Source organism: Zingiber officinale, chromosome 8B (assembly GCF_018446385.1).
Source record: "Zingiber officinale cultivar Zhangliang chromosome 8B, Zo_v1.1, whole genome shotgun sequence".
Taxonomy (NCBI): Eukaryota; Viridiplantae; Streptophyta; class Magnoliopsida; order Zingiberales; family Zingiberaceae; genus Zingiber; species Zingiber officinale.
The window spans coordinates 37,897,815-37,919,506 of record NC_056001.1 but is presented as its reverse complement, the minus strand read 5'-3'; the positions used below and the strand labels follow the sequence as shown (position 1 = coordinate 37,919,506).

General features: G+C 37.2%; 1 protein-coding gene across 1 annotated transcript; it reads left to right on the top strand.

Annotated features, from left to right (window-relative positions):
- The first annotated feature begins 1,367 nt into the window (after window positions 1-1,367).
- Window positions 1,368-4,961, top strand: LOC122016756 (uncharacterized threonine-rich GPI-anchored glycoprotein PJ4664.02-like). The gene is made up of 9 exons (XM_042574150.1): window positions 1,368-1,532; window positions 2,202-2,354; window positions 2,436-2,714; window positions 2,822-2,853; window positions 2,994-3,074; window positions 3,189-3,333; window positions 3,443-4,131; window positions 4,218-4,599; window positions 4,693-4,961. The coding sequence occupies exons 1-8, from the start codon at window positions 1,469-1,471 to the stop codon at window positions 4,485-4,487; spliced, it is 1,713 nt and encodes a 570-aa protein (XP_042430084.1). The 5' UTR covers window positions 1,368-1,468; the 3' UTR covers window positions 4,488-4,599; window positions 4,693-4,961.
- Window positions 4,962-21,692: the final 16,731 nt, after the last annotated feature.

Below are 21,692 nucleotides of genomic sequence, written 5' to 3'. Positions count from 1 at the left end.
ATTATTTGTTTTAATTCAAAAAAAAATTAAAAAAACTAAAACCTGATATCCTGCGCGCACAGTCACGCACTGTGCAGGCGCGCAGGATATCAGAATCGTGTATATATATATATATATTATGGGCAACACCCAAATATGGATATGGATAAACTAGTTGACTAAAACATATAAACTAATGCAACTTAATATATCAACTTATCAACTTTCTTAAAGATAGAATTTATCTTAAATTTTATATTTTACATAAAAAAAATTTTGTATGCTACTTATCAATTTCTTAAATTTAAATTTCATGAATACTTATTCTCTAAATTTAAAAAATAAAATTCATTTTCTAAATATTAAAATATTATTTAATTTTAAAAAAAAAAGGAAAATAAAGAAAATTAATTGGGTAACATAAAGTAGATATTACATAGGAGAAAGAGAAAATAATAAAAAATTAAAAGAGAGAAAAAAATAAAAAAAAAAAAAAAAAATTTAGAATAATTGATATAATGTATAATGAAAAATAATTATTTAAATTTAATAAAATGAACAACTCACTTTAAATTTTAAAGATATTTATAAAAAAATTGATATGTTTTAAAAAATACCAACTAAATCGTAATCAGTTGCCAAAAGACTACTATTGTGAAGGAAACATTATCGTTTATTTGAGGCGTGCCAAGGTTTACTCGGGATGGAGAGAGATTGGCTGTTGAATGCAAAGTAGAAGCGAACTTGACAACAATTCTACAAATTCACCTGTCGAGCATGAATACTAGTCGACTTTAACGCCAATTGGAAGGGCTATCGACACTGTCATATTAAAATTACTTTAGGGATAAGTTCACATGGGCAATAATATTTGACAATGTCGGCTGTTTCGTCTATTAAAGCAAGCGACACTTGAATTTAGTTTAGAATGTTGTATCTAGTAAATATACTATAACTATGATAATAAAATTATAACTAGTTAAGAACAGCTTCGTTGTACTCTAGTTGGCTCGGTAACTCGATGCTCATCTTTATCTAGGTTTAGGGTTTAGTTAGTCAACGGAATTTATTTATTTTTTATCAAAAAAAATGAACTCAATAAAGAAGGGCAATTTGGCTATGATATTTCCGACCCTGTATCAGTATGGATTATAAATAGTTAAGACAAATATAATTCTTTATTAAGAATGATCTAGCTGCTATTGTTGCTCTAAATAACTCAGACACGTCATCATCAGTGGAGATTCGCTACTTGCCCATTTTCATATTTTTATTCTTTTTTTTTAAATAGACGAGGGTGAACACGTAATTACTGCACGCATCTGGAACTCCCCCTTGAAATGGATCTCCTATAAATAGGAACTCCCGGCCGCGTTGCCTCTGATAACAGATCGATTCAAATAGATCCATTTTCTCGCCAATTTATTCCCCTTTCTTCCTCCCTCTTCTCCTTCTTCAAGGCTCGCGGCGATCGGCTTCGGAATAGGTCATGGAAGACTTCCCTGCGATCGATGTTTCTTTCGGGGAGGATCCAAGAGATCGAAGCTCATCAGGTATTTTTCGATTTCGCTGTGCATTTGGGCGGTAACGAGCTAGGGTTTCCACCGAAGATAAGGGGACTGATGGGCGAGCATTTGGGCGGTACTTTTGTGCTTATGCTGTAATCGGCGTTTTTTACGATCGCACAAAAATTCATTTGTCGCGATGTGAACTTATCGTTTGTGTTCGTGGTAATTTTGGCAGAGGTGTTTCCGTCGATGGTCGTTAAACGCCAAGAAGAATCAATAGAAAGTCATTTATCCTCCAAATAAGAGTGCATTTCTGATATTTTCTGGTTAAATTAGATTAGCTTCTTAGATGATGGATGGATAATTACCAGAAATCACCCATTATATATGTATATAAAAAAATCTCTTATTAGATAATCCCTCTTCCATTTGTATGAATGTTGAATACTGAAAAACGAAGAATTGGCAAATTTTAATGCATTACAATTGAAGACTGAAAAGCAAATGCAGTTAGCAGTATACGACTTGAGTTTTGTTCTCACTAATCATCAAAATGATATTTTTTTGATATTTCACATGGCAATAATTCCCTAATCTACTATTTAGATTTCTTTTTTCTGTATTCAATTCAGGAAGTCTTATAATTCTTATGATTTTCTGATAACTTTTTATGCCTCCTGAGCAACCACATTTCTGTTGACTGATTTAAAATAGGGGCTGTTGAAGGCAGTACTCCAGTGAAAGCAAACAAGCAAATGGAAAAATCCCTCCAACTTCCAGTGCCCTCAAACAAGCATAAATCAATATTTAGCAAAGACTACTTGGCAAAAAGTTTAGACTGGGATAGAGATTTCCTTACAAGTGAAGGTAACTAATTTTGTATGGAATTAGGACATATGTTTGAACTGTAATGTAGAATCTTAATGGATCTTATTGTTTAATTTATAGGTGTTTTGGATTTTGAAGAACTGGCTAGCCTAAACAGCACATTCAGGAGGATTGATACATGTTCTCTTTCTGTAATCCCTGAGGAGTCAAAAAGATCAACTACGACAAACTCAACTTTAAGCGATGATGATAACTTGGCCTTGGAGAACCTTGAGTTACACTTGTTTGAAAACAATGGTGCTTCAATGAAGACTTTTAGTACTGGTGTAAAGGCTTCCGGATCGGAAAAGTCCAGCAGGAGGAACATTCCAAGAAGGGGTCACACATTGTCTCTTGAGTGTAAGAATGCTCGACTTAATAGTAATCTTAAATATGTAGGAACTGATGGTTTCTATGTTATTGCTGAGTTGCATTTGTTGCTAATAATTGATCATGTTTCTTTTCAGTGCCAACCAAATTTGAAGCTTCTCAGAATAAGGTATGGTTTTTGAACAATCACTATTTTTATACACCAACATCACCAAAACTCTTCACTCCCAATTATCAAATTATGCGGGACGCTATTTTATACCATTGAGCTAAATATGTGTCAAACATTGTCAATGTGTGCTACATCAGAAGTCTCCTGTAGTATCAGAACAACATGGCGCTAGCAATCATCGGCTTCAGAACACTTCGCGATGGGTTAAGGTTGTGAAGGTGATATGTACTAACTTGTTGTCTCAATTACAGTCTCTCCTTTATTTAGTGTTTAAATTTTCTACTTGTAAAAATATTTATTCAGTCAAGTTTACATTTGTTTCTTTAATGAAGGGTTATATGGGAGTTACTGCTGGAAAGACAGTCTCAAAGCCAACTAGTGCTTTGTCTAAGTTGAATCTGTCGACAATGCCAGCAAAGACAACTATTGCTCCTGGAAGCATCCAAATAAGAACTAGTGACTTCAGAGAAAAGCCAGGTGCAGTTCCAGAATTTAATCACAAGCCTCTTTAACTAATGTGATTAGGTAGAATATTTTCTCTTCTTATTCATAATTAAATTCTTACCTGTGGCGATTTCTTTAGCAGGTAATGTAGCAATTCAAAACGCTGTTATATCTTTTAAGCAATTACATAAAGGCTCATCCAGTGGAATTTCCAAATTCCAAGCATCAAAAACTACTTCAAACTTGATCAGCAATTCATCAGGCACTGCACATTATTCACTATCGGAGAACACAAGGATGAGAAGTAATTCTAGGGTGATTAATAACCCTTCTTCTGAATCAATGGCTAATAAGACATCCTCATCTAGATCAAATACTAATCAATCATTCTCAAGGAGAAATGGAGCTAGAACTGTCCACACAAGTGCAAATAACTCCACAATATCTCGAGGTTTATCTGTGGGCTTATCTTTACCTACACCTTCAAGTAACTCCTGCTTCATTGCCACTTCAGTATCATCTTCGTTGACCCTTTGTTCTGTTAAACCAGTAATGAATAGTAATGAAGCTAATTCTTCAACCCCATCAGTAATGGATGTTGATGCCAACGAAATCCATTCAGCATGTTCTAAATCATCTTTTGCTTCTATAGCCCAGGATGATGGTTATCACAGATCTCATATTTCTAAAGGTTTTATTGATAATCACGTAATGCCTATACCTTTAAAAGGAAATCATTCAAAGAGTAGTTCTGGCAACAGATCAGAAGCAATATCCAGCAAACCTTCAGGTCACAATGTTGCACATCCAAAACCTACTAACCCAGATATGGTAAACATGTCTAGTCCTAAGTGTTGCTTTTCTTTTCCTGACTACTTATTCGTATCTGAGTTGGTTTTTGTTTTGAACTCAAGCAGAAGAAACCCGTCAACCACACCATTGGAACTCTTTCACAGGCTAGCCAACAGCCCAAACTTCCGAAAGTCACTGGCAGAACAAATAAGACTGCTGCAGTGAACAAAGCAAAACAGACCATGTTTCAACATGTCAGATCTGCAACCAATAACAAGATCATCAATGGTCATTCTCGAGTTGCTTCATCGTGCTCTTCTAGTATAGAGTCCCTACCATTCATCCAGTTCGAGTATGGTGGCTCAAGTGACTGCTCTGGGCAGTCAAACTTATGACAAACTAAGAATTCTTTGCAGTTTCTTAAGATGACAACCCATTCAAGGTTTTCAAATTCACAGAACAAAATTACATGTGTAGATGAATCATTCCTGATTCACCAAAATTAAGGTATGACTGCAACCTTTGCTCCTTGATAGAGTTCGGGTTTGTTTTAGAGGAACATCTTGACGGATAGAATCCATGTTTACTTTCTTTGTGCAGGAAACATGCAATCACCATTAAGAAGTAGGTACTTGCAGGATGATCATACACAGCAAGGCATCGCCAATTCAGGAGGAGATTGTTTCAGAGATTCATCAGTCTCAAAACCATCATCACATCTTTGTTATGACTTTCTGCTCTTTTCTGCAGTTTAATTTTTATTTTGTTTTGATTGATATCAATTATCTTGAGGAAATCCTTTCCAACCCTGGGTGTAAAAAGATGAGAACAACAATAAATATGTAGAAGAATATCCATTTATTTAGAATTACAAGTGTTAAAATGCATCCAAAAACATGCTAATTAGGCCCGACATTACCAATCTAACAAAATTTTCATCTTAGTGAAATGTAATGAAGCAATGATATGTGTTCTGGCCAAATACCGTGGAGCGTCAAGCCACTAGTCAACTAACTTGTTGACATGTGCATTCTCCGCGAATCGTCTATGAAGAAGATGAGGAGTCCTGAAATACACTCTGTTAGACTGGCGCTGGAGGATCTCAGCAGGCCACTCTGATGCTCAAATTAGGGTTTGCTTAAGGTATTATGCAAGAAGAAGAAGGAGATGGAGTAGGAAAGAACCTGGTGGAGGTGTAGAGAGTTCGAATCATTTGCACTTACCCTTTATAGTGTTTATATAACTGTCAGAAGAGCATCTCCATATCACCGATGTTCTAGATGTCACATGTTTTTCCATCATCATTGTATATGTTCGTGAGGAGATCAGATCTGACTGTCATTATACATTTGCCTCTCCATTCATCAACCGCCACTTGTTTGTAGGAGAGCATCTAGAGGACCATATCTGATAAGGGTGTCAATTCAGGTTGGTCGGATCGGGTTGGATCGAGTTGAATTTTTTTTTAACCCAACCCGAACCTGACCCAAACCCAAATTCAACCTGAAACCCCTAAACCCGAACCCGACCAACTCGAACCCAACCCGTGTAACCCCAAAATTCGATTCAAAACGACTTTTTGGAGTTATTTTCCCTATAATTCTTCACTTTTATCTCAATATTTCATTATCATACTAACATTAATATTAATATACATAAAAACATCTTAATTTTCAAAATAAAATTTGATTTAACCCCAACCCCCCCCCCCCCCCCCCACTAAATCCTATATTTGGGTCAACCTGGGTCAACCCGAACCCAACCCAACCCAACTCGAAAATTTTCAACCCGAAAACCCTCCAACCCAAACCTGACCCGAATCCAAAAATGCCCAACCCGAACCTGATTTTTTTCAGGTCGATTCGGGTTGGGTCGTCGAGTCTGGTCCATTTTTGACACCCCTAATATCTGTCAACCTTGTGACTGTCTCTCCATTTGTCTGGTGCTGCATGTCATGGAATATTCATAGTCATTGTTTAGTGTGAAACGATCTTGTCTGGGGCTCGTAGAGAGGAGGCTCGATACCCTAACATATGATGAAATAGCATTGATGTTGAGTGACCTTGTGATGGGAAGTGTCGACAGCCTGGGCCGAGGCTTGGATGATGGTGTCAGGATTTGAGATTTATTGGTACAGGGAGTACCAGAATAAAACTTATGTTTAATGTTGTCAAAGGTTCAAAGTTCAATTATGTTGTGATCTAATATGTATACCAAGTGTGCAAACTAGAAGACTTAACAAATCTAGATGACCAGACACCATGCTCAAGTTTAGTTAGGTTAAGGGGACCAGATAACTGGTAGAAAGCCCAGATAGGTCAGAGAGGACCAGTTTTCTGGCAAGAAGTCCAATTGAGTCAGTAGGACCAGACAACTTGCTGAAGTTCAAATGGAAGATCTATAAAAGGACCTATTAGGCCAGGAGATCAGATGTCAAGTAGAGTAATTCTGCAAATGGTAAGTCATGCAAACAATTGGAGGAGAAAGATCTAGTGAGGTTGACTTAAGCGGTGATCCAACTTAGATCCAACCTGGAAGTCTAAGCTAATATCAAACTAGATCGTAGACAAGATCTGAGTCATTTATACATTTTCATGGATCTATATGTTGTAGGAACATATTGTTTTTAAGTTAACACATCCTAGAAAATTCACTCCAGGTGCCTTAGTTGGTTGGAGGCGCTTCGGGTGAATAGAGACGCCTCGAGTGACTGGAGGCTCTCCAAATAGGAAGCAAGGGAGGCGCCTCAGATGACCCGAGGTGCCCCGAAGATGATAAGTGTGAAGGATGAGCTTCAACTCAGTGTAGGCGCCTCAAATCATTGGAGGCACCTCGAAGAGGATAAATGCCAAAGTCTTCGGATCGGATCAACATGCATGGAGGCACCCCGAATAAACCAAGGCACCCCCAATGCCTTATAAAAGCAGCTCGCCGAAATGGACAGAGATATTGATTTACACAAACTCTCTCGACTCTCTATGCTCATCTCAAGTGCCCATGCAAGCTACACTTGGGCTGAATCTCTCCGACAACCAACATGATTTATACTCGACACCCTTCTGTTGTCGGTAACCAATTATTTTCAGTAATTAATTCTATTAGGATAATTGTAAAGAAGTGTTACAATCTTTTAAATATTATAAACCGCATTCTCTCTGTCGAGAGTTCTCGAAAGGAGAATTTTAATGGATTACCCAATCAAAAATGGTCCAGGAGATTGTGACTCTTAGAGTAGTAGTCCTTGGGGCTACGAACCAAGTAATAAAACAAAATGATTTTTACTTTTCGTCATATTCTATCTATTGTGTTTTGTCCGCTGTGTACTTGTATTTTCTTGAAAGATTTTCAAAGCTGAAAAGAAAATTTTTAAAAATGATATTCACCCCCTCTCGTTCTTCTTGATCCTACAAGACTAACAGGGGAGGTGTCGACGGCTTGAGATGACACCTGGATGATGGTGCCGAGATTTGAGACGAGTGTTATGTCAATAACTTAAACTTAGGTGATGTTGGCAAGGAGCGGAAGATGTTAGCGACTAAGGTTGAGACATTTGTAGCATCAAGATCTAAGACTGAGTCGGAACATATGTCGACAACTGAGGTCAACCTAAAGGAACCGTTGGTGTCAAGAATTGAGATATGGAGATTGTGAGAATCTGAAGATGAGACTGGATGTATTAGGGTTGGGCACTGAGAATCAGAGGATGTCTGAGTCTGAAGTCAAGATAGGATGTGTCGGGGTTGGGCGCTAAGACATGGAGGGTGTTTGGATATGAAGTCGAGACTAATGTATTGGGGTCAGCCGCTGAGACATGGAGTATGTTGGTCCCTTGTGGTCGACAAAAGGGGTGAATTGCCCTGCACAATAAAAAACAACAATACCTTTCTCAACTCGATCAAACTTTAAAATAATTACACACTTAAACAAAACATAATGAAATAAAACAAGTACGAGACAAACAAATTTACTTGGTTGGCAATCAGAGGATTGCTACTCTAAGGCAAATGAGCTCACTATGAAGATCTCCTTCTTAAACAAAATGTCGGAGGCAGAGAAGCCTCATACACAGAAATTAAGCTCGTAAACAAAAAATAGAAAGAGAATTGAAGTATAGAGTGTGTTGTTAGAAAAGGAGAAGATCAAGACTCTATTTATAACTCACTGGTCGAAAATGACCGTTTGCTGATGTGGCATGGTCCGAGCGCCCGGACCTTCTCCGGGCGTCTCTAGCGTGGCAAATTTTATCTCCTTGCAGATGGCTACACAACGAACAAAAGATAATATTTTATCTGGTCCGGGCACCTGGAACAGCTTTGGGCGCCCGAACCGCCTTCGAACAGGGGTGCCTCCACGAGGCTCCCCCACCGAGACCAAAGTGGTTTGAGCGCCCAGAATAGCTTTGGGCACCCGGACTCCAGTCAACTCATTGTTGACTTTCTGTCCAAAAAGTCCGCCCCGGCTTCACTCGCTTGGGTGATCTCGGTCATCAGGAATAGGGTTCACCCGAATCTATTTTTCAGCCTTCTTAAGCAACATTCCGCTCTAGCTTCTTGTCCCTTAGAAACGTCGCACGCTTCCTTCTCGTCTGCCAGCGTACTCTTTCGCAGCGCCTCATCCCTCGGGTGTACCGAGCCCGTCGACTCTCTCCCGTTTCGTCTTTCTCACTAGCTACGTTTTTCGCTCATCTTCCTATGCTCCTAAGTTCCTGAACACTTAGACATAAGGCATCAAACCACAACAAGATCTAACTTGACTTGGTTGATCACAATAAACTATCATGGGGTACTTAAAATCTCTCTCTTTTTGATGTAAGTGACTCAAGTTAAATTATGGTAAATCAAAAGTAAATAACAGTGAAATAGCAAGTAATTAATATGCAATTAATAACATTTAATATAAAAAAATTTACCCTTCCCCTAGATTCAATCTCTAACTTTCCCCCGTTGATAATATTAAAAATAAGAGAAATGTTGGAAAATAATATGGAAATAAATCTGAATTAATCTCTAAGGGTAAAAAAATGACCAACATTAAAATGAACCTTAAAGTTTGAAAATCTGAACATTTACTATTTATAAAGTAGTTTTGGGAAAAAATAATTTTAAATTTACTTTTTTAATTCCTCAAAAATTTTATAATCGTTAAGCTAACATATCTAAAGCTGGTATAAAATTTTTACAAAAAAATGAAATTGATTTAAGCAATAATAAATGATTTTCTACAAGAGATTGTATTTTCTAAAAACATGTTTAAAAATAGTTTCTAAGCTAAAAAAAATCATGAAAAATTTTATGAGAATGTAATAGGGCAATTATTTTTACAAAAAAAATAAATTTTTAAAGCGTAAATCTTTGAGAATTTTTAATTTTAAAAATTAGCATTTAGATAAATAATTCATAGAAAATTTAATAACTGTTAAAACAATTTGAAAATATTTTCTGGGATAGAAAACATATTAAATTTTCATATAAAAACAAAGTTTACAAAAATAACATTGTGAAATATTTTTAAATTATAAAAATATAATTTTTATTAAAAATTTATAAAAAATAATTCAACGGTCAAAAAATTTAAATTTTTTTTATAATGATAAGTAATGAAACCCTCTTTCACGAAAAAATTAATATCGAATTAATTTCGAAGAGAAATCATACAGAAAAAAAATGTTAGACAATTTTAAGTAAAAATTATTAATTCAAATTAAAAATAAAGCATGTATAATGATTTTTAATTTAAGCATGATTTTAGAATCCAATATAGTTTCCTACCTACTGGATTAATTAAAAAAATTTCAGAATATATTTTGGTAATAATTTTCTAATTTGGCCCTTATGATATCTAAAATACTAATTAAGTTCTTGATAATTTCTAATTTGTTGAACATGTGAACATGCATAATTCTTCAAATTTTTTATTTCTATTTTCAATTTTTCATTTTAAATTTTTATCTTGTCGAATATTCTAATCGACAAGATGTTACTAAGGTTATTTTTAATTCCTCATTTTTCTTTTTAAATTTTCCATTTTCAATTTCTAATTTACAAGAATTTTTGGACAACATTTTTATAAATTTAAATAACTTATCAGGAGGTAGAGATCGTACCTCACTTACCTTATCGATCTCATTGTTTGATACTCCCCCTGTTGTACTACTTTCTTCTGACACTGTTCCCCCTTCATCGATGCTCTTGATGTTCATCTCGGATGAGCTAGCTTCTTCACCTTCTTCGTAACTTGCCATTAGCACAAGTCTGGCATAGGCTTCATTTTCTAACTCTGACGATTCGTCCTATGTCGCCTTTAGTTCTTGTGCTTCTTCAGGGTCAGTCTTTTGTTCTTGTCCTTGTCCTTGTCCTTATCCTTATCTTTGTTCTTCAATTTTGGGCAGTTGTATTCGACATGCCCTTCTTCATTGCAGTGATAACATCTCACTCTCCTTTTTCTTCTTTTAGCCTGCACTTGATTAAATTTATTAGCTTTAATTTTTTTTAAAACTTCTTTACCATAAATGTCATTTCGTCATCGTCGAGAGAAGTTTCAGACTTTGGTTCATCCATTTTCGCCTATTCTGTATGGACTCCTTCTTTAGATCTACATATCTAGTTTCATGTATTTCAAATATATGAAATAATTCCTCTAAATTGCTTACCTCCAGATCCCTAGAGATGTAATATGCATCTACTAGGGTTGACTATTCAGGTGTTCTAGGGAAAGCGTTAAGCGCATACCTTAGCGAATCTTGGTTGGTTACCTTTTCTCCGAGATTCGTGAGTTCGGTGACTAGCTCCTTTAGCTTAGTGTGCAGTTGAGGAATTGTTTCACCTTTCTTTAGTCGCAGATTCGTCAGTTGGTTCTGAAGTGGATCTCTCCTTGCGAGCTTGGCTTCGGATGATCCTTTGTAAAGCTCTAGAATTTTTTCCCAGAAATCTTTTGCAAACTCTAATTCTGTTTACCTCTTGAGATGGCAGTGCGCTTAACAAATGGAATTATGCTTTTCCATTGGTCATGAACTCGGCTTGTTCTTTCTTTGTCCTGTGTTATTCTTTCTTCAACTAGCCGTTGTTGTTGGTAGGTACTGAAAAACTATTTTTTAAGATAAGAAATATATCAAAATAAGTTTTGAAATAAACCTCCATTTTCTTCTTCGAGTGGACAAAGTCTCCTTCAAACTTCAGCAGGTGGATGCTTGTTCCGGCCATCGTCTTTTATGCTTCGTTCGCCGGTTAATCCTTCTAAAGCGGTTGGGCTCTGATAACTTGTTGCTCCCTTACGACCTACAAGAGAGGGGTGGATTGCCTTGCACAATAAAAAACAACAATACCTTTCTCAACTCGATCAGGTTTTAAAACAATTACACACTTAAACAAAACATAATGAAATAAAACAAGTATAAGGCAAACGAATTTACTTGATTAGCAATTAGAGGATTACTACTCCAAGGCAAATGAGCTCACTATATATGAAGATCTCCTTCTCGAAAAAAACGTCAGAGGCAGAGAAGCCTCATACACGGAAATTAAGCTCGTAAAAGAATAATAGAAAGAGAATTGAAGTACAGAGTGTGTTGCTAGAAAAGGAGAAGACCATGACTCTATTTATAGCCCACTGGTCGAAAATGACCGTTTGCTGAGGTGGTACGATTCAGGTGCCCGGACCTTCTCCAGGCGCCTCCAGCGTGGAAAATCTTATCTCCTCGCAAACAGCTACACAACGAGCAAAAGATAATATTTTATCTGGTCCGAGCACCTGGAATAGTTCCGGGCGCTCAGACTCCAGTCAACTCAGTGTTGACTTTCTATTCGGGAAGTCCACTCCGACTTCGCTCTTTTGAGTGATCTCGGCCATCCGGAATATGGCTCACTCGAACACATTTTCCAGTCTTCTCGAGCAACCTTCCTCTCCAGCTTCTCGTCCCTTGGAAACGGCGCACGCTTCCTTCTCGTCCGCCAGCATACTCTTCCGCAGCAACTCGTCCCTCGGACACACCGAGCTCGTCGACTCTCTCCCATATCGTCCTTCTCGCTAGCTGCGTCTTTCGCTCGTCTTCATGTGCTCATAAGTTCCCGCACACTTAGACACAAGGCATCAAATTACAACATGACCTAACTTGACTTGGTTGATCACAACAGAACTATCACGAGGTACTTATAGAGTATGTGTAAGATAGATAGATATATATATATATATATATATATATATATATATATATATATATATATATATATATATATATATATATATATATATATACACACACACACACAAGAATGTTAGCATACACCCTTATATGGGCGATCGTGAGTGACAGCGGACATGGCGAGTTAACGTGTCCCTCTCTCTGCTGTAATTTTACATGCAATCTCTCTCCTACAATTCTGCATGCACGGCGTGGTGCTATTTTAAAAAAATGCAAAAAGTAGTGTCGTTTTTAAAAAAATAGCACCACATATATAGTGTTGTTTTTAAAAAAGTAGCATCATGTAGTGTTGTTTTTAAAAAAAAAGTAGCACCACGTCATGATGTTTTTTAAAAAACAGCACCACGTAGTGTTGTTTTTTTAAAAAATAGCACCACGTTGTAAAAAAAATATTACCAACGTGGCGCTGCTTTAAAACAGCACTATGTGGCGCTGTTTTAAAACAACACTACGTGGCGTTATTTTTATAAAAGCAACGCCACGTTGGTGCTATTTTTTTCAATGTGCTATTATTTTACGTAGTGTTGTTTTTTCAAAACAGTACAACGTAGTGCTGTTTTTTGTAAAACAACACCATGTTGGTGTTATTTTTTTCAACGTGACATTGTTTTTATTAAAACTGTGTCACACAGTGTTGTTTTAAAAAAAACAACACTACATGGTGTTGTTTTAAAAAAAACAATGCCACATTGGTATTATTTCTTTTCATCATGATGTTGTTTTAAAAAAAAAAAAATAGCACCACACGTACATGTAGAATTGTAAAAGAGAGAGATTGTATGCAGAATTGCAAAAGAGAGAGGATGCATCAGCTTGTCATGTCTGTTGTCACCCACGATCGCCTATATAAGGGTGTGCAGGCTAACATTCTTTTATATATAGATAGATATATAGATATATGTAAAGCATTGAAAATTTAAACTAAATGAATTTATTTAGGAAAATAAAAACACAAAAATGGATAAGTAATAGAGAAATAAGTTTATATGAATTAATAGAATTTTTTAAAAAAATTCTGGTTATTAAATGAATCATTTTAAATTTTATGGGAATAAATGGGCAAGAGAAAAGTCGGTTTGGAATATCTTATTTAGAGTAAGAGTTGATTGATTAAATTGATATAAGTTTAGATTTCTAAACCTAAGTCTTTATTTTCTCTCCAACAGCATCTTTTCGCACGTGGTGCAGTCGCGGGGTCCAACCCATTGCCGCCATATGTGAGCAGCTGATGCCATTGCTTCATATGCGGCACAATCATGGGGGCTGACCATCGTCGCCGTTCACTAGCAGTCTGCGTTGTGTCCCCTCCTCCTCTATTTTCGTGACTCACCATCGCCTACGCCATTTGGTTTGACACCATCGCCCACCGCAGTGTCACGCTGTCAACCACGGTGCCCATAACCCCTCCTCTCTTTTCCCCCCAAAACAAATATCGTTGGACATCGATTTGCTTCACCACCGAAGCGACCAACACCTTGTCTCCTACTGGAAGATGGTCTCAAGCAGTCACGACTGTAGCTATTTGATCACCTGCCACGTGCTACCTGTGCTCACCGCCACTGACCACGCCATCGCGAGCCTCTGCTGCAAGTCGTTGTTGGAGAAGAAGACTCAAACCTAGGATTCGAGCTCGAGGTAAACCTTTGACTTGAAGACTGTTATAATGATCTAGAATAGAGGTGGGTAGTTCCTGCTGTTGATCTCCTGGTGACCGACTAGAGGTGGGTGAATGAAAAATAAACGAATACTCTTTCTCGATATTCGGACTAAGTTAAACAAACACTTGTATAATAACATAAAATAAATTCATAAAATAAAGACATGCAAGAATGATTTACTTGATTTGTAATTAGAGGATTGCTAATCCAAAGCAAGTGAAGCTTACTCTGAAGATCTCCTTTGGGCGGAGTAGCCTCTTATAACGTTGACAGCTCACACAGTAGTAGAACAGAAAGAGAACTCGTTTACAAGTATTGTGTTTAACTACTAAAATCAGGGTTATATTTATAGACCTGATATGAGTGTCTAGAAGGGTTCCAGGTGCCTAGATGTGGATAAAATTATATCCACTACCAAATGGATGGCGACAGTGTGGCGCAAATAGAGTTTTCTGGTCCGGGCACCTGGACCAAGTTCGGGCTCCCGAACTTGCCTGAACCAGCCCTCGACCAAGGCGCCAGCCCGGGGTGCCCTTGCTGCCCCAGGGGGTCCAGGCGCTCAGACCAGGCTGGACAGTCAACTGCCTATTGACTATCCGGTTTCTCCCCGTTCCGGTTCCGCTCGCTTGGGTGATTTCGGCCATCCGGAATAGGGTTCACCTGAACCTATTTTTCGGCCTTCTCGAGTAACCTTCCGCTCCGGTTTCTTGTGCCTCAGAAACATCGTGCGCTTCTTTCTCATCCACCAGCGTACTCTTCCGCAGCATCTCGTCCCTCGGACGCACTGAGCCAGTCGACTCTCTCCCGTGTCATTCTTCTCGTTAGCTGTGTCTTTTGCTTGACTTCATGTACTCCTAAGTTCCTACACACTTAGACACCAATCATCAAACTACAATAGGACATAACTTGACTTGGTTGATCACATCAAAACCACCACGAGGTACTTACAATCTCTCTCTTTTTGATGTAGATCAACCCAAGTTAATTTAAGAAAAAACAATACATTAAATTAAATTAATATGCAAGTTTAAAACATTAGATATGCAATATTTGAAAAAAAATGTACCTCCCCCTTGAACTTAACTTCTAACTTTCCCCTTTTGATCACATTAAAAATAGGGATTTTACTAAATTAAATTGATGTTAAAGTCTAAAGAATACACGAACAGTGACTAGCATTGAAGAAAAAAAATTTTGGAATATATTCTCAAAATTCTGATTTTTATGATTTAAAAAGTAATTATCAACAAAAATTATTTTAAAAATTATTTTATTTGTTGAAAAATTTTAAAATTTTTTATAAAGGTTAAGCATACATATCCAAAGTCCTAATAAAATTTTCACAAAAAAAATCAATTTAAGTAGTAATAAATTATTTACTATAGAAAGATAAATTGTTCTTACAACTACTTAAAAATAGATTTGAGGTTCAAAAAATCTTGAGAAATTTTTTGAGACTTTAATTGAGTAAGTATATTTGAAGAAAAATTAAGTTTTTGAAAATTGAGTATTTAAAATTTTTTAATATTAAAAATTAATATTTAGATAAATAATTCATAGAAAATTAAATATTGGTCAAAAAAATTTAAAAATATATATTTTTTTAATAGAGAATATAATAAGTTTTTACTGAAAAATAAATTTTGTAAAAGTAACTCTATTAAGTATAAAATCATAAAAAATAATACAACAGTAAAAAAAATTTAAAAAAAAAATTACAGATAAGAAATGAAATCCTCTTTTTGAAAAAATTAATACCTAATTAATTTTGATCAGAAACTATATGAAGAAATTTATTTTAGCACATTTGGTAATTAAAAGTTAAATATTAAATCAAATTAAAATTAGAAATATGCATAATTTAAACTAAGTATGATTTTGCAACCCAATATAGGTTCCTTCCTACTAGATTAATTAAGTATTTTCTAGGAATATATATTTTTATTACTTTTTTTATTTGACCCTTGTGAAATCTATAATATCAATTTAGTCCTTGATAATATCTAAAATTTGAGCATGCAAAATTTTTAAAATTTTCTATTTGTTCCTTTAAATTAGCATTTTCAATTTTTCATGATCCTATCTTAAATAAGATTTTTCCAAGATTCTTTTTATTTCTAAATTCTCCTTTTTTTTAAATTTTCATTTTTAGTTTTAAATTTACACATGGATTTAGATATTGATTTAATATCAAAATACAATTGATCAGGAGGTAAGAGGCATACTTCACTTACCATGTCAGATCTTAAGCTTAATTCTCCTCCTTATTCGTTGCATTCATCTGATATTGCTCCCCTTTCATCGATGTTGGCTTTTGAAGTGCTTTGTTCTTCGTGACTAGCCATTAGTACTAGTCCGGCGTATGCTTCTATTTCTGACTTGGATGATGAGCTTTCATCCCAAGTGACCTTGAGATTCTTGTGCTTGTTTTGCTTAGGCCCTTTGTCTTTTTCCTTTTTGAGCTCTGGTAGTCCTCCTTTATGTATTCTTCCTTTTGACGCTGGTAGTATCGAACTTTTCTTCTATTTCTTGGATTTTTCTATTCTACATTTCTTTAAATTTATTAGATTTAAAAACCTTTTTAAACTTCCCATATAAGCTTCTTGGTCTGCTTCAAGATCTGAGTCTGACTCGGGTTCATCCTTCTTAGTAGCTCTTAGTGCCAGGTTCTGGCTTGACTCTTTTGTTGTACCTACACATCTAGTTTTATGTAATTCTAAAGTCGAAAAAAGTTCCTCTAGAGTACTTACCTCCAGGTCCTTCGAGATGTAGTAGGCATCTATTATCGAAGTCCATTCTGGAGTTCTGAGAAAAGCATTGAGTGCGTACCATACCATGTCCCGGTTGGTTGCCATTTCGCCAAGGTTGATTAGTCCGGCGATTAGTTCCTTAATCTTCGCATGTAGTTCGGCTACCTTCTCACCTTTTTCTAAACAAATGTTTGTTAGTTTGTTCTGAAGAATGTCCCATCATACGAGCTTCACTTCGGATGTGCCTTCATAGAGTTTCAGAAATTTCTCCCAGAGATCTTTGGCCGATGTGTAGCTTCCAATGTGATTGACTTCTTGAGGCGGTAATACACTTAGTAAGTGATATTTCGCTTAGCTGTTGACTACAAAGTCACTTTGCTCCTTCTTTGTCCAATGGTACTCTTCTTTTTCCACTTCTTGTTGATCCTTAGGAACAACAAAACCATACTTGATTATTAAAAGTATTTCAAAATCAATTTTTAGGAATACCTCCATTCAACGTTTCTAGTGTGCAAACTCCCTCTAGAACTTTGGCGGGATGAGGTTTGGTTCGACCGTCGATTTCTTTTGCTTCAGTTGGCGGTTAGTCCTTCTGAAGCAACCTCCCTCTGATATCAATTGTTGATCCCCTAGCGGCCATCTAGAGGGGGTGAATAGCCATGAAAAATAAACAAATACTCTATTTCGATCTTTAGACACAAACACTTGTATAATAACAAAAAATAAATTCATAAAATAAAGACAGAGGCAAGAATGATTATGATTTACTTAGTTTGCAATCAGAGGATTGCTAATCCAAGGCAAGTGAAGCTCATTATAAAGATTTTCTTTAGACGGAATAGTCTCTTACAATGTTGACAGCTCATATAGTAGTAGAACAGAAAAAGAACTCGTTTACAAGTGTTGTGTTTAACAACTAAAATCAAGTCTGTATTTATAAACCTGATCCGGGCGTCTGGAAGGGTTCCAAGCACCTAGGTGTGAATCAAATTTTATCCACAATGCAATGGATCGAGACAGTGTGGCCCAGATAGAGTTTTCTGGTTCGGGCACCTGGACCTGGTCTAGGCGCTCTGACCGAGTTGAACCCGCCCTCGACCAAGGCGCAAACCTAGGGCTTTTGGACCAGGCTGGATAGTCAACCACCTATTGATTGTCTGATTTCTCTCCGTTTCAGCTCCACTCGCTTGGGTGATTTTGGCCATCCGGAATAGGGCTCACCCGAACCCATTTTTCGGCCTTCTCGAGCAACCTTTCCACTCCGATTTCTCATCCCTCAGAAATATCGCGCGCTTCTTTCTTGTCTGCTAGCATACTCTTCTATAGCGCCTTGTCTCTTAGACACACCGAGCCCGTTGACTCTCTCCCGTGTCGTCTTTCTCGTTAGCTGCGTCTTTTGCTCGACTTCCTGTGCTCTTAAGTTCCTACACACTTAGACACAAGATATCAAACCACAACAGGACCTAACTTGATTGATCACATCAAAAGCATTATAGGATACTTACACTTGCTTGTCTTTTTTAGCTCTTTGATCTTAGTGCATGAGTTGATTTGATTGTGAGTTTTATTACCTTGACTCTATTCATATTGTTACTTGAGCTTGATACTTATATTGCTTGACCTTAGAGATGATCAATTTTATATCTATGTAGTCTCATTATTCTTCATGTTTGAATTTTATATATGTATGATATTACCATACCAGAGTATAGGATGTTGAATATCATGTAGACCACTAGTTGATTATTTGAGCTTGTGCTTATTGTTAATCAGATAATACTATAGTGTAGAATATCAAATATCTTACTAAACCCTTGTTTGTTATTTAAGCTTATGCCTATATGCTAGTGAGGTTAGACCGAGGTGTGCTTATAGAGTAATTATATTGGATGTGATTATTCATTTTCTGCTTATCGTTACATTGTTATTGTAAAATATCGAACCAGATAATAATTAAATAATAAGGTTTAATAGTCTAATAGCCTTAACGAATTTTTTAGAAATTTTTAGACATTTTTCTGAAATTAATCGGTGCTCGTACGACGTATTTAGAGGGGATGCACTTATGGGCCTCGAGAAAAAGTCTGTTTGGAATATCCGGAGGTGAGAGTTGATTGAGGAGTTGATCTAGAATTTAATTTAAAAAGCCCTAAGTTATAAAAAATTATTTGTCGTGCCCTAGCCTTCCCCACACCGCGCCGAGTTTTTCTTCCCCCAGCCACCACGCGACGCCATCCTCCTTTGCCGACCCCCTTCTCCCCGAGTCCACCGTCGGCCCCTCTTCTCTCCGAGGGCTCAGTCATCGGCCTCTCCATCCTTCCTTCCCTCTCACGAGTTTCTGGACGCCGCAAGCCTCTCCTCCTCACGCCAACACTAGAGACGAGCCCCAGCCGCCGGTTTCCTCTTGTCCCTCACGCGAGCACCGATCGATCCCCCTCTCACGAGTTCCCCGCACCTAGCAGGCCTCTCTTCCTCGCTCGAGCACCACAGCTGTTGACTCTCCTCACGCGAGCACCCCCAACTGCCACAGTCTTCGACCCCGTCACCTCCAATCGTGGGCTGACCATCGGCCGAGAAGGGGAAGCCTGAACCCTAGCTTCGATTCCTTGTCGCTGAATGCTGATGGATGCAACCACCGTCGATGCCCTAAATCCGCTGTCTCTGTTCCCGTAAGCAACCGGATCAATGTAAGCTATCTTTGAGAATCAGATTTCATGTTGTTGGTGGATTTCGGATGATGGTATTGAGTGCAATCGTTAAATTTGTTGTGGTTTAGGGTGTTGATATGGAGAAGGTAGAGATCAATTTTTACTGGTCGATTTTCCCCTTTGGCTCAGATCTTGGTGGAAAGATTTAGGGATTTAGGGGTTTTCTTGCGATTTCTTTTTGGGTGAGCACTGATTTTCTCTTAGGATTTTCCTTAATCAGATTCGGTTTTAGTTTAGCCACCTAATTCATGATGGGTTAGTCAATGGTTCGGGTTAGTGGTTATATCGATTTGGGTTTTTCATTAACCCAGTTAGGGGATTTTATTTAGCAATTTACCTCATATGATTTTAGCTAAATAAAATACTTTGATACAGGACTTTTATTTGAGACGGTGTACGACGTAGGATTTCTGGATACAATCTTCTATAAAGGCGGGTACTTCTCGCTTTGTCTCTTTTAGTACTTTGACCTTGGTGCATGAACTATTTTTGAATAAGGGTTGTTTTACCTTGACTCCACTCTTATTTTTCCTGCACTTAATACTTCCACGTGATCTTTGAGATATTCATTTTCATATCTATACAATCTCTTGTTGTTGTTCATGATAACTAGCAGATACTAGATACCATGTTTGTATGCTTTGACTGTTGTTTATTTACGTATTATATTGAGCATGCTGGCTTCATGTAGCATACCTGATTTTACTTATATTTGTATGATGACTATTGCATTTGGTGCATCATATCATGGTATGCATGTCAACGGCCAATTCTCCCTTGCGGTTGAGAGAGTCGTTGACCAGGGTCTCATCCTCAGCTACTCGAGAGAGTGGTAGCTGGAGTTGATGTCGCTTGTCCTGTCGTGCGGCACTCGGCCACTTGTGGGTAGTGGTAGCTGGAGTTGCGAGCAGCAGGGACCCTCTTCACTGTGTAGCTAGTTAGCTACTCAGCACTTGTCCATCCGATCACTAGAGAGTAGTGGCGGCCTTTAGGTGGTACAGTTGTCATCGATCCGGCCTCTCGACCATACAGGGGTCGTGGTGCAGAGAGGTGGCATGGTGACCATCCGTGCATATGCTGTTATTATTATATCTGCTGATGTTGTTGTTGCTACTTTTGTTACTGTTACTAGCTTATGCTGTTGTTTCTTGCTTCTGCTGCTGGTACTAGTTTATGTAGTTGTTGCTTACTTATGTTGAGATATACACTCGTTGTAAGGGTTTAGACTCTGGTTTATTTATTGGTAAATGGATACATCTCACTTATTACCTCTGTAGTTATGAGCAGTATTGTAGCAGGTTAGTACTACTTCTGACCTGCTATTACTTAGCTTAGGATATGAATGCAGGTACGAGAATATATTATGGTTTTGTTTTAGTATATGTTATTCCCCTTTATGAGATTGTATACTGTTGGCACTCTGTATATGTATATTATGTTTATGCACTATCTTTCCTTACCCGCTGAGTTCCAATACTCACCACCTCGCAAATTGGTTTCCTTCACCAGGTAACAGGTAGATGAGTTATGGATACTTGGAGAGTCCCGGCTGCCAGTCTCATGTCACACTCAAGGATAGTTTTCTTTTTGGTTTTGTTATCGTTTGGGTGGTATGTTGATTTTGTGTATTTTGCTTTTCAATAAGTCAATGTGAATTTTAAAGTCAAATCTGGTGATTGCAGGTATTTTTGTTAGTGTCGTTGTTGGTCTTACGTTCATATTATTTTGTGTTTTCCGCTGCGTTTACTTACAGCCATGTGGGATGTTATTATACTGCGTGGTTGTGTGTTTATTTCATTGTTGTCTAGCCGGGTAGGCTGAGTATATTAAATTGTGTGGTTAGGTTGTTTCTATTTTATGTATGTTCTAGCCGTGTGGGCTATTGAGTATGTTGTTTATGTTTATATGTTGTGATGTATGTATATATGTTTCGTATTGTCACCGGTACAGGAGAGATGTTGCCGGATTTTTGTCTGGAAGGGACTCCTCTAGGGGCGTAACAATTTAGTGGTATCAGAGCGAAGTTTTATAATGTCTATTTTCAGTATTTCGGTTGTTTTATTTTCCCTTTGTAATTTGATTTCTCGATATGACTCTCGAATTTTGGGATCAAGCAGCGGCAGGAATCTCCAAGCTATAGGAGGTATGTAGATCATTCACTTCTGTTATTACTTAACTAGTTGTTTATACCTTAGATCAGGTGTGGTGATAGGTTGTCTTTTGATGATCTATTAGTGGATATTAGACTTGATGGTCTATTATTTAGTCTTTGATGCTGATAGTAACT

Bases quoted from the DNA above. Each gene is read 5' to 3' on its own strand.
- LOC122016756 (XM_042574150.1), top strand. From the start codon at position 1,469: ATGGAAGACTTCCCTGCGATCGATGTTTCTTTCGGGGAGGATCCAAGA. The intron at 1,533-2,201 runs GTATTTTTCGAT...GATTTAAAATAG, and splicing joins AAGAGATCGAAGCTCATCAG to GGGCTGTTGAAGGCAGTACT. The intron at 2,715-2,821 runs GTAAGAATGCTC...GTTTCTTTTCAG, and splicing joins TCACACATTGTCTCTTGAGT to TGCCAACCAAATTTGAAGCT.